Genomic DNA, 16,250 nt, shown 5'->3' on the forward strand with positions numbered 1-16,250 from the left:
CTTTACTGATCAAATGTTACATGGATTGATTGCTTTTTCCTCTGGGAAAACAAAGGGAAATATAATTTTTCTATTGCAGTCTTTATGTGTAGATTTGAACCAAACCGTAGCAATATTTTGAGCATGTTCCTGTTAAGTTGCAGATCATGTACAAAAATCAGATTAGTTACCTGCAGTAAAAAAAAGTGGGTAACTTAAGCAATTACTAAAAATAATTTGGTTAATTTCTGAATCTTTACTATATAAGACAACAAATGTTGTTAGATTGGTCATGGCTTCCAGACAGTGATATCAAAAGTTTAAAACTTTACCATTGCTGTCACCACATCTGCTTTTTTTATTATAATATTTTTAATTTAGATTTATTAGATTTTTTTATTAAAGCTGGGGAAGAACAACCCCATGTACCAGTCGAGGCTGGGGACTGACCTACAGGAAAGCAGCTCTCCAGAGAAGGACCTGGGGAACAGAAGCTGGCCATGATCCTTGTGGCCAAGAAGGCCAATGGGGTCCTGAGCTGCATTAGGAAGAACACAGCCAGCAGGTCAAGGGAGGGGATCCTGCCCCTCTGCTCATCCCTGGTGAGCCTCACCTGGAGTGCTGTGTCCAATTCTAGACTCCTCAGGAAAAAAGAGACAGGGAGCTCCTGGAGCAGGTCCAATGAAGGGCAGCAAAGATGATGAGGGGACAGGAGCATCCCTCTTACAAGGAAAGGCTGAGGGAGCTGGGCCTGTTCAGCCTCAAGAATAATGAAGAGATGACTGAGAGGGGACCTCATCAGTGTCTGTCAGTATCTGAAGGGAGGTTGTCAGAGGATGGATCCAGGCTCTTCTTCCAGGTACCAAGCAATAGGACAAGACACAATGGGCAGAAACTGAGTCACAGAAAGTTCCGCCCAAACATAAGGAAGAGTTTCTTTACTGTGTAAGTGACCAAGCACTGAAACAGATCATCCAGAGAGGTTGTGAAGTCTCTCTCACTTGAGATATTCAAGAACTGCCTGGACACAATCCTGTGCTCTAGGATGACCCTGCTTGAGCAGGGAGGTTGGACCAGATGACCCACTGTGGTCACTTCCAACCTGACCTATTCTGTGACGCTGTGATTTTATTTTTTTTTTTTTATTATGTATTTACACAGTAGCAATCTAAATATAGTATCTGGTTTGGGTTTGTTTCATTTTTTAAAAAGTGGAATGTAGTCTGGGTTCTTCTAACATAAATCTTGCAACTCTTGCAATAGATAAGTAATGTATTCTGAAATTGCACAATTGTCCTTAAATGCCCATGGGGAAAAAGATCTATCAGGTTTTATTCATAGTTTTTTAAAGTCATAGGACAGGCTTCTGTGAAAAGTAAACCAAAATGAAAGCATTAATATTATTTTACCCACAGTGATGACATGTTACTGCCTATATTACCTCACAGCATGTCAGAAGACATCATTACATGCTCCTGAGTTTTATTTCATTTATTCCAGAATCTCATCAAGGCACTTCAGTTTAAGTATATCAAAAATTTAAAAAATCACTCAGTACCACAAAGCTCTTTAAAGTCAGATTTCCATAAATTTGCACAGTACTAAACATTGGTGGTGTTAAGCAAATGAGAGCAAATAAGTACATTAAAGTGGAAACATTACTTAAGCAAAGAGAAGCTGTTCTGTACCATTTCTATCATTTTCTATGTGGTCTGACTTAATTTTTTTTAATTAAAGAATGGTTCAAAAGTGCCTGTAGGTAATCAAGAAATTATAAATTAATTTTTAATTCTTACTTTTGCTGGTTCAGCTGGAATTGTAGTTCTCTTAATCTCCTGAATTTACCATTTTTCTGCTGTTGCCATAGTGAAATCAGGTAGAACAGGCAAAGCTGTACTTCTTCTTCTCTTTGAACTTAACTAAAAATAATGCTTAATCTATTGGTATGGCATTAGAAATAGCTTTTAAAAATGTTAATGTGGATTTAGCAACTGTGGAAACAGAGACAGTCTGACCTCAAACTGGAAGTTCTGTTGGCCCTCAGGAAAAATGCAATACCTTGCAATAGTGCAAATTTTTCTTTAGCAGTTCATCCTAGTGCTTTAGGCCTAGGAAGGCTTGAGGGAAAAAATTATATAAACCTGCATCAATTTATGCATCTTGATGTCATGTACTTCTGAGTAGGGAAGGACTCTAGGGCAGCTGGTTTTTGTGACTGGGCAGCTTGTTTTTGTAACCAGGGCAAAATATACCATACTATTTCAAGTGATAAACAGTTTGCATCACTTAGCCTGATAGAAATAACTTTGTCACTGGGTAATTCTGCATAACAAAGACTTAGTACTGAAAAGCTCCAAATACCATTGAGAATTCAACTCATTCTTCAGAAGGATGGTGCCAGACTTGCTGTGTATATTTGTATTGGTGTGTAGTAATATGTAATGTCTACCTGAGGTAGACTAGTCTGCTGTGCACAAACCTACAAAGTTGTCTCCAGTGTAGAAATACTGATTTGTAAAAATGTGATACCTCAAAGGTACAGAAAGATCAGTAGTGGCAAAAGTCAGTAGTTGATACAGAGAGATCCTAGAAGTTGAAGTAGTTGAAATTGCATAAATGTTCTCTCTTTGCTCTTATTTATTGACTCTATTTTCCTCTTTTTGGTGTGTGCTTTTTAGGTTTGTTGGGGTTTTTTTTATGCCTTCCAGTTAATAATGGTCTAGGTTGAACAGACAGGAAGACCCGCACCTCTTTTGCAAGAGTGCTATAAACTGAGGGACTGACAAGAATCTTTTTATTGTCTATATTGGTCTTCCATTACTCAGTTCAAGTTGAAGGTGTCTTCAACATATGCAGTAATCTGTACTGAGGTTGGAGCAGATGGGAACCTTATGTCAGCACCTCTCCTTAAGCTGCATTATGGCTGTTCCTGACAAGTGGATTTCTGTGAGAGACAGCTTTCTTGATAGGTGCCTGTGGAATTCAGGAACCATTTTAAACTACTGTCCTTCCTTATGTTTTGAATGCATGGTGGTTTTTGATATTGCAATCACAAATATAAGGACAAGACTGGAAAATAAGCACTTTAAGAAACAAAAAAACCTTGCAATTTTTGGCTAACAAGGGATGGGGAGAGACAGCTGGTCAGAACAGATACTAATCTTATCACTTAATTTACTTACTCTAAGCTTTTATGCAATGTAAGAACCAAAAAACAACAAAATGGCTGTGCTCAGGTGGAAGTTAGCCAAGTCTCAGAAAGGTTGGTAGAACTCACTATTCATGATGTTTCATGCTGCTTACTCAAGCTTAATTTATCTTTGAAGGGAAAAGTGGCATTTTTCTTCTTGTTGTTAGTTTTATTTTCTATTAGTTTTGCTTTTGTCTTAAAGAGAACAGAAATTGAACAGGACTATGAGCTCAATAGGTCACACTTCTTCTGTTTTGTTTAAAGTAAAACAGCTAGTGCTGTCTTTGATGCCCTTAGATGTCTGCCAACCAACAATGTTCATTTATCTAACAATCTAACAATTGCATAGCAAAGAAAGGAAATGAAAAGAAAAAAAAAAGGAAAAAGGAAAGGGGGGGAAAAAAAGGGGAAGGGAAGGGAAGGGAAGGGAAGGGAAGGGAAGGGAAGGGAAGGGAAGGGAAGGGAAGGGAAGGGAAGGGAAGGGAAGGGAAGGGAAGGGAAGGGAAGGGAAGGGAAGGGAAGGGAAGGGAAGGGAAGGGAAGGGAAGGGAAGGGAAGGGAAGGGAAGGGAAGGGAAGGGAAGGGAAGGGAAGGGAAGGGAAGGGAAGGGAAGGGACACAAGAATATATAGTCCAGCTGTCTTCTACTGTTTTCAACATGTATTTATATGAAGGAAAACGTCAATACTATGTGATTTTATAACATTGCAGACTTCTGCCTCAGTTCTCCTCAGGCATGGATTGTAATATGTCTCATTGGTTAAATGCACTTTTGGCGTATCCTGTCTTTGTGGTGAGCACTGACACCAGATAAACAGCTGCACAGAAAGAAAGGATTGCTGCAAAGTAAGAGGCACTCACAGATTATTCAGATGTCATCTTGCACTGGCCTTAGGATGGCCTGTTACTTTCAGCCCTAAAAGTAAACAACTGTTAATCACCTAGTGGCAACATGAGTTGACTGGCACTTGTGGCTGCCTGGACTTCAGTCTAACAGTACTCAAAGGCTTTTCTCATGTTTTCTGTCACCCAGGATAAGAGGCAGTTTGCAGCCAAGCATTCATTTGAGAAGGCTGCTGTGAGTTTAACAAAATGTTTGAAGTAACCTCAGTAACTCCTCTCAACACTGATCCACAGCTTCAAATGTGCAGAATCAAACAATAGTGGCCTTGCATCGACAGTCTCTGGAGAGGGAACTAATGGCATAATGTTTTCTAAGGGAAACTGAGTAACAAGCAAGTACCTCAAGAAGCAACATTCCTTGCCTGGATTTAATCAGAAAGTGATACTTTCAGCAACAATATGTGGAATAGTTCTGCAGTGCAAGCAACCATCTTTGTTCCTTGCTTATTCAAAGACTACTGCCATTCTTGCAATGTATTAACTGGTACATACAAGTAACACAACTTAAAATAGAAGCAGCACTGCTTTAGTAAATTAGTCCTCAAACTGCATGTTGTAGGATTGGAAGGGTGTTGCTGTTTTGAACATCGATGGACTTGCAAAAAACAGTGGACAGTAGTGCTAACCCTGAGTTAGGAAAGACAAATACATAGATGCTGTACCTAATACTGAATAGAATGTTAGACTTTCTCCACCAGAATGGAAATTTTGAAGCTTCTGAAAAAGTTTTCTTGTATTCTGCCTTTCAGATTTTAGGGGTTTGTGGTTGAGCGCTTCTTTTGCTTAGTTATGTCCCTCATCCAGGGGGGTCACTTTGCCCTGTACTGAAATAGTTAACTAATGTAGAATCCTTGTATTTCCCAGAATATTGCATTTATCTCCAAGTTATCAAACAACATACCTGGAACACTATCTATTATCTCTTTTAGCCAGATACTGGAACTATCTTCCCAAGTAGCCAAAATGCATTGTTTTCCGAGGTGCATACCCAAGTGATCCCCACTAGAGCCAGAAAAAGCCACCAGTGTACACTCACAGCCCAGAAGGCCAAGTACGTTGTGGGCTGCATTAAAGGGTGGTCAGGCAGTGGAACAGGTTGCCAAATAGAGATTTGAATGGCCCATCCCTGAGAGTGTTCAAGTTTAGGTTGGATGGGGCCCTGAGCAGCCTGGTCTCAGTTAGTGGCACCCCTGCCTACAGCGGGGTCTTGGAACTAGATGACCTTTAAGGTCCATTCCAACCCAAACCATTCTATGATTCTCTGAAAAAACTGTGGCCATTATTTCCATGAAACAATCCAGCAGTATAAGAGTTAAAATTCTCTTTTCTAAAATGTTGATGTGAGTACGATGTTAATTTTCAGTACATCACCCCAGTCCTGCAGTGCAGGCATAGGGTCACTTTGTAGAGTGTCTTTAGAGCACAAAACTTTACAATCTGATGTGCAAAGAAAGCATCTACCTGATTTTTTAATATGCTGAGACTGAAAGAAAAACTTACTTTTCCTTAAGTACACACAACCACTTGAGAGTTGAGCATCTGGAATACTGCTAATAAACAAAACAAAAAAAAAAGAGTATATTTGAGTATATGTTAGGACATGAACCAACAGAAACTGAGAAATTTGAAGTTCACTCAAGGCTCTTTCCTCTTAATAACAAGCTGCCTTGAAGCCAGTATGTGTTTTCTTTCTCACTCACTGCATCAGTCTTCACTTAGAAAGCCTTGATCCTTGTAAATCACTGTAGCCTTAATGTTATTTAATCATAGTTTTTAAAAGTTAATTTCCATGAGAACTGTATTTTTAAAAAAAGCCTAACTTGTCATTGAGGATTATAAAAATCCTTTATTTGCCTGGAGAACAGTACTCAGAACTGAATGAAGAAGTGTAAGTGAAGAATGTGTTTCGACAGTTTGTTTATTAAAAATGTATTATGCAGCTAAAAGTTATATTGTATTTATAATATTTTAATGACAGTGACTTGCATAGTTTCTAGTGCAGTCTATTAGTGTGCATTTAAAATTGTGCTATGGAAAATTCTAAAATATTTTAAATGCCCCCTTATGTTCACATAAATATCACTTGATTTGTTTTTATTTTTCAAAATGCCACAAGCAATTAAATCATATTATAAGCTTGATGAAATGCTGCTATTTTATTGAAGCTTTAACAATCTCATTGCAGAGGTAAAAAGATAACTAGTGTAAAAAAAGTTGATTAAGATTTAATCACATCTGAGTGAGGTTTAACTGGAGAGAGAGAGAGAGGCCTGATATTAGTTTCCATCCACCTTTTTTCACCTGACAATTCTAACTTCCACATCAACTGCATATAATATCAGTTTCTGGCATTCATGGAAATGCCTACCTTTCTCAGCCCAAAGAAATTCCCACTTTTGAGTCAAAACCTCCTCGTTAAATGGGAGTCTCGCAAAGTATTAGTAGACTTTGACTTTTTCCTTGTCTTCAGTAAAAATAAGACTTCCCCCAACTACTGTGGTAATGTCAAAGCTTAAAGCAGATTAGGTTTTACTTGCTTAATTTTACCTTAAGCAGCATGAACTGATTGCCTGGATCCTTGAGACATATTATGCTGCTAACGTCTGTGTGTGAGGCATGTAGTACTTGTTCATACCATGGAAAAGTTTTCTATTATCTTTACAAGTATGTGATCAGAACTTGTTAAACTTTCTTGAGCCACATCTGTAAGCAATTTTTTTTTCCACTTGTTACTGTAGGAAGTCAGTGTTAAGTAGCTTCAGGGAGTTGGGCACAAAAATATTGCAGCCTTATGGATTACAGGTTAAGGATCAAATTTTGAAAGCAAAAGTTATCATTGGTTTGCTAAGTACAAATTATCATTGATTTGCTAAGCAAAAATTATCACTTGATTTGCTAAGTACTGGATTTTTTACTCCTTTCGACCAGATTTGGTGAAGTCAAACTAATAAGGTGACTATTTGTGTCACTAGATCACAAAATTGTGTGGAGCATTGGAAAACTGACAGGAATGATAAAACTCCACCACCCACCATTATCTTCAAATTGCAGTCAGAGTTTTTAAAATGCACTGTCTTAATGCACAAGTACCTGTATTTGATTTCGAAACTCTTTGTAAATGAACGGTAGAAAAAAGTGCCTTGTTATAAACAATACTGAAGTAGGACTGCAGTCACTGTTTAAGTGGGAAGTTTCTTGCTAATCGAAGTACATTTCTGAACAGTGGCTCTTAAATGTTTGCCAAGATATATAATGCTGTGTCATCAGCTGCAGTAAACTGGTCTAGACATAAGGAAGTTGGCTGACTTATGCCAACTGACCTTATTTGAAAATGTGGTCTGTAGTTGTTGCCTACTAGCCTAGCTCTGCCAATTTTTAAATTTCTTCTGCTGACACAAATGAGACTTCTACAAGTACACTAAAATAAAGCTAAGTATCCTTAAACAATAAACTTACTATGTACTATTATAGGGGGGGTTAATTATTTTATTTTCAAGGTTTATTAGTACTACATGTAAAACCTATTTACTCACAACTGTGATTCTGAAGAACGTTGTTAAATTGACTTAGAATGTAATAATTTATTTGTGAACTTTTGTAATTCTCCTTTCCCAGAAAACAAGTAGTGCTGTGCAAATGGTAATGCTCTGGTTTGCTCCATATTTAAAAAGAAAAACAAGGAAACAAAGCCAGCTTTTTAGGTGGCATTGAAAAGTGAGGGACTAGAATGCAGTCCTTAAAAGACACATTCAGTTGTGACCTTCATAATTAAAATTACCAACCAAGTATATTGTTATATTTTTGTAACATTAATATTTGGCTGAATCAATTTGATAAAATATTTATTTAAATGCATGCATATTAGAAACAATAATTCATATGCCAGCATTTTCTTATGAGAGTCTTCTGGAATTCAAATTATTTACATTATGCTGAGATGCATATAGAACATCTATAACAAATAGACTAATAGTAAATGAAGTGAACATACATATAAAAACAATTCCAAGTTCTTTTGCATTTCTGTTCAGTATGAAGCAGTGTGTTGAAAATGCATTTTTCATAAATGCATTTTTCATAAAACCACATGCAAGGCTTTGTGATCATGAAAAAATCACCTCACAACAGCCACATGTCTAGGCAAATCATTAGAAGCTGGTATGGACCTCACACAGACATTCCAGAAGAAAAGACATTACTAGAAAGTTTCTCTTGAAGTGAAGTAGAATATGTGTGTGAGTCTACTAGGCCACTTTGATAAATAAATAAAAGTATTTTTTCTCTTCTAGCACAAAACTGGTTCAACTGGAGGGCAAGTTAAACCCTGATTCATATTTTACTTAGTTGTTTTCTTTCCCTTTTTTTTTTAGTGATCCCTTAATTTGTTGTTGTTGCTGAAGTTTTTTTCTTAAGACAAAGAACCATTTGGCTTTGGGTTATCTGAATTTTGCCTTCTGGCTTTACAGTATATCTCTGTGAAATATTTCCAAGACAAAACTCAGTGTGCCAGGATTATCAAGTGTACTACTTTAGCTATGGTTTTCTTTCAAAATTTATGTGATTAAACCAATACAGAGTTCCTCTGAACAATCTGAAATTAGTGCAAACCTGACTTAGTTAGAGCAAGTACTATTGTCAGATACAAGTTTTATCTAAAGACCTTGTTGAGACTGCAACTATATTTAACTATATATATTCAAACTGTATTTTTCTATCTCAAATGCTTTAGTTGATTCTTTGAAAGATACCATGTGCTGCCTTTAGTATTTAGACTAAATTTAGTCATCTATAGGCCTAAAGCAATCCACGAGCTTTTTAAATGCTGCTCTCCTCTTGCCATGCCTTGGGGTCAGAAGCTTGTGTGCCTCGCTTTTGGGACTTCTGGTACTCACACCCCAAGTGTAGTGGAGTTGGCTTTTGACTAAACTGGGATCTATATAATGGTAGCTACCTATCTATTGGTTGATTTTTAAGTAAATTGATGCAACCTCTATGGATGATTTTCACTTGGTATGTTTATTATGGTTTTGCATCTGTATTTCCTCTTCATTCTATTTTTACTGCATGGAATCAACCAATCCTTAGTTACTTGGATTTCTTTTCAGCTTTAAAAAGAAACACCTAATAAAAGTAAAGTTCTAAAAGCAGTACTTTTGCCGGAATAGCTAAAATTACAGTTTCGTATAACTTTAGGACATGTTCCTTTACACCTGAGAACTAAAGACAAGAAATGGGGACAAGAAATGCAAGCATATTTTCAGGGATTTATACAATTTTTCTAAGCAAGAAGAAAATCCATAGGAGTCCAACAGTTTGTTACATTCTAAGGTTGATTTTCAATTTAAGCCTAAACTTTCTCCAGTGTGTCTTTCATATAAAATAAGATAACCTGGCCTGTCTTGTGTCTCTACAGTTTCAGAACCAATTGGTACATTCAAAGATTTTCTATGCTCCTCAGAGCTACTTAATGTCTCCCCTTTCCATAGCAATACCAAGTATGCATTCTGTCATTTTAGTTCATTTTCCTGTGTAAACCACAGTCAGTCACTTCACTTGTTCAGTGTTACAACTGATGCAAGAAATCAATTTGTCGCTTTACTTTGTAATTCACAGCACTGACTTTCATTCCTCAGGGTGTCATCTCTCCACTTGTGAAGGAGTCAAATTAAAAAGTATGGTTCTTACTTTTAGGTTACATTTTGCTATCTCACCCCGTTACACAAAAAGGTTAAGTGTCTTTTCAAATTAAGGCAGCAGTAATTAACCAGTGGCATTGTTTGTGGTTTGCCAACTCTGGGCGTTAATGAGAGAGAAATTAGCACTTAGCAGCAGGAGTTCCTGATAGTCAGTGGCAAATGCTTAATGGGCCAACAAGTTTATTTTGGTCTTAAGTACTGCACTTAAGTGCAGTAAACAAAAGTATGGCATGGGTTTTTATGTGATCATACACATGAGCTTTATGATATAGAGCTATAACAGAACGAATGACATAATAGAGTTGAAGAAGTGCAACATAGACAGCACAGGGCAAACAGTTTTGCTGTAACAACACAATCAGAAGCAGGATTGATGGGTATTTTCTTGCCAAAGACGTACTTGTTCCTGCCATTAACAGTCTGCAGATGTTCTTGTATATAATTTTATTATCAAATTTGGTATTTCTGAACATAATTTTTTAAGCCCTCAAAAATTGTGCTTCAGCTGAGGTGATTTGCTCATAAGATGTAAATTAGCCTTTTGAGGTATCTTGAAATAGTAATTTTATTTAAAATTACGGTTTCAAAAAATAACTAAACAAATTACTTAGCACAGTGCCACATGCATTTTATGGTGGATGGGGGATTCAAACTGCCACACAGCAAAATGAGCCCTTCAGAACTTGGGTGAGCAGCTGCTCATTAGCATCAGGATTTTACCTGACACATTTGCTCGTAATGAGTAACTACTTGCATTCATTTCATACCTTCTGCCTTGCACAAAATAGCCCATTAGAAATGTAAGGTCTGCTCCATATCTTCTGGGCATTTTTGCTTTTAAAATAATTTTGGTTAGTACGTAAGTACATTCCCACCCAATTACCCATTTCTGTATTTGCTTGATGTGGGAACAGATACGTTGTCTGTGAACTAACAAAAGTGGGGGCCCCTCCTGGATAAGCAAACTGCTGTCTCTCACCAGAGGCTGTGAGCATCAGTCCTTGGCCTGACTGGGTCTCTGGGCTTGCGGGTGCGGTGAGGTTGTACCCGTTTTGGCCCCACAGGAGCTTAAGCAATCGACAATGGAAAGGAGTCCATGGAAACTGAAGTTGTTGGCCAACCAGACAAAATTCGGAACTGGGTATAGGCAGCATCGTCCTTCATATTAGCCACTTTTTAGTCTGTACTGTGTTTATTGCCAGACGTGTCAGGATATGTTACCTAGTACAACCAGATGGGTCAGAGTTTTAACCTTTCAACTTTCTAATATCACCTTTCAGTTGCAAAAGCATACTTGCCAGTGTGGCCTCATCTATGCTGAGGGTAATTTACTCTGCCACTGAATTGTGGCCACTTGGAGGTTGAAGAGTAGTAGCCGTAGACCTAAATGTTACAACGCTCTGCAGCAGTTTCAGGCAAAAGAGTACCGCATCTAATTGAAACTGCAGGAGGAAGCCACGGGGGTTTCTTCTTCCTTTGATGCCTATTCCATTACACGAGCACATCAAATAGAGTTTTCTCCGCATTGTTGGAAAGAAACCACCCTCACGAAGCCAGTCTGGCACTACCCATGGCTTTGAGTGCTTGTATTGTCTGCTCAGTGGACATTTAGGTTACTGTGCCTCCCCTCAACACATATTAATTAAAATTAAATGTTAACAAAAATTGGCAACCATATTGGTTGAATCCTGAGTACAACTCTGCATATAAACCATTACATGACATTCTATTGAACTTTTTCTTGTACAGACGGTACCTAACAGCTCATCCTGCACTGTTGGTTTTGGCAAGTTCACTACAGCATATAATAAATCAAGGAAAGAAAAAGCTTTTTGGCCTAATGTTGTACAGACTGCTGTAATGTTAGACTACAGAAAGCAGTTCTGTTTTTAGACATCCTTTTACTAACCCAACATTCATAATTTATGATTCCACTGTAAAATTCCTGCAACACTACACCAGAAGTAGTGCTGCCCTTTAATTAAGTGCTCTCAGTAGGAAAAACGTGAAACTGATGTGCAAAACATATCGCAGTACACAGTGATTGATAGTGATTACTTCTTTATGAACCCAGCCTGAAGGTCTGAACTTCCTGATGGGTAAAATAGTCCATGGGGCTACTTCCTGAGATTGCCTAGTGGGGATCAGTCAGAGTTAGCAATATCTGAGGAATTCCTGAGGCACATTTCAGAGCCATTACAACACAAACTTTCTGTTTCTTCTGAATTGTGCTTTATGTTAATAATTACCTGAATAATAGCTTATTGTAGAGATTATATTTTAAGGATTCATTGTTATCTTCATGGTATTATAATTTGAATGAACTGGGACATGTGTAAAACCTTGTATCTTTAATGTCTGCAGACACAAATCTAAAAGAGCAGGGTGTATGTCAAAAGAGGTTTCTCCGTATATCACAGTTACTGAATATTATTTAGTATTTAATGCATAGGTATCTTTTACTGATGTGTGCAGAAGATTCAAAATAAACTGAAACTCTGATGTGGATTCTGTGAGTCTCTAAATAGCCTTTTTCTTCATGGAATCAGGTACTATTAACATCAATCAACTGCACATTCAAAATTTGAAAATTAAATGGAGGTTAAATACTCCCTCCAATTTTGCAGTGAAGTTACTGATTTGTGTTGGGATCATAGAGCTGGGAAATTGAAATTCCCCTAACACAGTTACATAAGTTCTTTTTTTTTTGTGTGTGTGTGATAGATTTGGCCCTGGATTAGTCATCTACTGGTACGGATTTATTGAAGAGCTGGACTGCCATCGTGAACGTGGTATCCTGCTAAAAGACTGCTTCCCTACTGACATTGTGACTCTGCGACACAGCATGGCTCAGCGCTGATGTTGGGAGTAAGAGGTAAATCCGGAAGCAATTTTACTTTCCTGCAGTGTAAAGTAGTGGCAGCATCTGCCCTGAACTTCAGCTGAACTCCTGCTGCCTGCCCTTATGCTACTGCTGCTTTACACAAACATATCAAGAGTTTCTGTTTTGCTTCAGTCCTCTGTTGTGATCAGCCAAAAAAGACAGACACAACCCACTCATTATCAGCAGTTCTGTCTCTGTCAAACAGCTAGTTTCGAGATACTCATAATCTTTCTTCCTTCCGGATGGCTTCTTCAAGCATTCTAAACAAAGACAAAAATGCAGAGGCTGAAAGGTGGAGCTTTCAGTTCTTATCCCTGTTACATAGTCACCTATAAAATTAAGTGCTTTTTATGAATTCATTATGTGCTGGTGATGTGACTAAAGCACCTACAGTGATGTGGAGGTTTGGTGATGACTGTTGTTTTGGGGTTTAAAACAATATAATGCAAAGCTGGTAAAGCCCAAGTGGTAAGAGAGGACCATGGCTGTTACAGTAAATAGCCAGATTTTGAGATAATAATTGGTGTATGTGTTTTGTCACTATCTGATTGTTAAAATCAACAATGGAATCCAAAGTTAACAGTTAAAAAATAGTTAGGAGATTTCGAGAGGGGGTGAAAACAAAGAACACAGCTTTTATTTTATGTATATAAGCCTGTGAAGTTTGGGGGTAGTGTGGGGAGAGGCTTAGTAAATATTTTAATGACTCAAAAATAACTCATGTTTTGTCTTTTTCTCTTCCTCACCCCCGGGGAATCTATACCTAGGAATTTTTCTCTTAACTGATAAGAAAGGAATCTCTCTTTACCCCTACAGGTACTGTAGCAAATTTCTGGCACACTGAAGTCCAAAAGAACAACATGCAGGAGCTTTCTATGTGAGTTATTTCTGAAGGAGTTTACCATCCTAGTGTTCAAGAAGGGGAATTAAAGAAAAAGATACAGCAGTGCTTCATACTGGATCAGTTCCACAAGAACAAATAAAGCACACAAATGGACAGAAGTTTCCTGCGTACGTGTTTTCTTGCAAGACCCTTGTTTTTCTCTTGTTAGAACCACCAAGATTAGAAGTTCTTTGAGGTGGGTGTTAGCCCTTTGTGAAGTTTTGAATTCAGTCTCTTCTTTTGGAATCCACATCGCCACTCAGAGGAGCAAGATTGGGTCTCAGGTTTGTGCTCTCAGACGTTTCTTAATGACACTGGCTTATTGGCCTTGACACACTTCAGTACTCTTCTCTGTGCTAACTTCTACTCAGGAGAGGACAAAATATTTTCAAATGTCAGTGACAGATTTGCATGTATGCTCATCATGTTCAGGTTTTCTGAGAAGAGCTATGGATTCAGCTGTAGAAATAAAGGTCTGATAACAGTCTCCTAAAGCACAAGTTGATGATCTTTTCCAGAAAGAATGGGTGCATACATTACAGTGCATATTCATCACCTTTTTTTAGTTGAAGTGATATGTTGTGTGCCTGTATGTTTTCAAAAATCATGTGCAGACTTTTTAGTCTTGCCGTGAGTGGAAAGGATATTAATCCTATTCAGGAGTTTTTCAGCTGTAGTTTTCAGATACATGCACAATATTTTTATTTTTAATTTTTAGTTTTCACCTTAACACTTTCTGGTAAGTTTTAGACAGGAGTTTATAATTTTGACAAATCTTTCATTTTCAAGAAAAAATGTTTTTAATCTTCTAGTACTCTGTCCCTTGCTGCAGAGATAAACTAGAATAGCTCCACAGAGTTATTGTTGTATAGAGATATTTTCCTGGGTTTGAATGTGTTATAGTGAAGAGATTTGTTTTTAAAAAATACTCAAGCACCTGTAACTCATTTGCATTCAACTACTTAAGGTATTGTGCTGAGCTTATTTTACCTGACCAGCTGTAAGGTATCTGCCCATACAGACACACAGAAGCAATCTGTGAATGTACCTGCATGATGCTACACACCAAAGCTACATTTAGGGTGTTACTCCCCCTGGGACTTTTAACTATGGTTTAGGTTAGTGGAATGTGTAAAATCAACAAGAGAATAAAAAAGAAGGAATAACTGAACATTATCATAGTAGAAAATTCAGAAGTAATGGTTGTCTGAGTGAAATGGGTTTTAATGGCAAATGGTATTTGTTTTAGCTACTGCATATGCTTTCTGTTGTATGAAATCATTTAAATCAGTTTTTACATGATACACTAATGCTGCTTTTTCTTTTTGAATAAATTAAATTTATCTGCACAGATGTTGAAAATTCTGCTAACCTTCATCAAACCTTTGCTTTATTTGTTTTAACACTAAACAAATTTATGTGGAGACACACAGATAAATCAGTTTAGGCTTCTGTTTGTGTATTTATTCCTCTACCTAATGCTGTGACATAACAGGTTGAAAAGCAGTACAGCTGTCTTTAATCAGAGCTTTGTACTCATCTTCATATATTGCCCACTTAAAGGATCTGTATTAGAATGAAGATGAAATTAACCACAAAATCTGTTTACTGTACCAATTTCATTGCATGCTATCAAAAAAGCTTTGCCACTACAAAAACTATGCTGTGTCACTATTTTAAATGCTGAAAGCAAAGCATAAAAAAATAGAACTGTTTTGTTATTACTACTTGTATACTGTAAAAAAATCCTTTATTTGGCTATTTTCTCTGTTTATCAGATGTAAACATCAACTTTAATATTAAAGAGAAAAGCACTGCTGTTTGTTTGTGGGTTTTTTCTTGGTCTGGTTTTCTTAAACAATGTTGTGGTCATTAGAACCTTAACATTAAAACCAAATTCATTTTTATGGAGTATTCTGTAGAGTGTGCTAATGAATTATGCCAAGCCAGAAAACAGAAGTGAACATAAAACTGAATGATGTTCTCACTGGCATATATAGACTTGCAAGCATCTGCTCTTACAACCACTGTTATAAGGCGTGTTCTGAGCTTTAGGAATTGATGTAATTGTATTGAGCAGGGAAGCAAAACTTCCTTGTAATGGAGGAACACAATGGTGGGTCACACACTCTAATATACGAAGAAAACAGAGGTTTTACCATTCCTGTATTCTTGGGACACATTATTAGTATGAGTTTAATAATCTTTCCCTAAAGACAACTCAGAGCAGAAAAAACTTTTGTCTAAAGCTGAAGAAAAGGGACCAAATATCTTATTGTGCTTCCCTCTTTACATTAATAGTACTGGTATTTCATGCATAGTTTTCATCCTGTTCTGTTGTATTTGCTCATTCAAAAAGTCATTCTTTCCTGGTATTGGCTTTTGGATTTCTCCACCATCTAGACTACTACAAAAGACTGTGAATACCTCTTTCCATTTTCCAATCCTCCCCTTTTAATTTTCCATCTTATTTTAATCATTTCAATTTTGTTTATTCAATATCTTCCCATTTGTTCATGTGTCCTATTTGAAAAGCTTTCTACCATGTTTTCTACCACCTGCTTCTATTTCTTCTACATCTGAAGGGCGCTGTTTCCATTTCTGTATACATTTGAACTGACCAACCATGTAAAGCAATTTTGCTCTTATTCTAATTTGAATAGCAGCTCTGGATTCCAGGGAGACTGTCCTCAAAATTTCCACATGGCTTTATAATG

General features: G+C 37.2%; 1 protein-coding gene across 4 annotated transcripts in view; it reads left to right on the plus strand.

Annotated features, from left to right (window-relative positions):
* The window catches only part of CDIN1 (CDAN1 interacting nuclease 1), a 126,212-nt gene extending 110,860 nt beyond the window's left edge, over positions 1-15,352 (plus strand). For all 4 annotated transcript variants that reach the window (XM_053946361.1, XM_053946362.1, XM_053946363.1 and 1 more), the window contains 2 exons: positions 12,491-12,641; positions 13,467-15,352. In XM_053946361.1, coding sequence (XP_053802336.1) covers positions 12,491-12,626 — 136 coding nt within the window. In that variant the 3' untranslated portion in view covers positions 12,627-12,641; positions 13,467-15,352. The remainder of the gene's footprint in view (positions 1-12,490; positions 12,642-13,466) is intronic.
* Positions 15,353-16,250: the final 898 nt, after the last annotated feature.

The sequence above is a fragment of the Vidua chalybeata genome, chromosome 6 (genome assembly GCF_026979565.1).
Source record: "Vidua chalybeata isolate OUT-0048 chromosome 6, bVidCha1 merged haplotype, whole genome shotgun sequence".
Taxonomy (NCBI): Eukaryota; Metazoa; Chordata; class Aves; order Passeriformes; family Viduidae; genus Vidua; species Vidua chalybeata.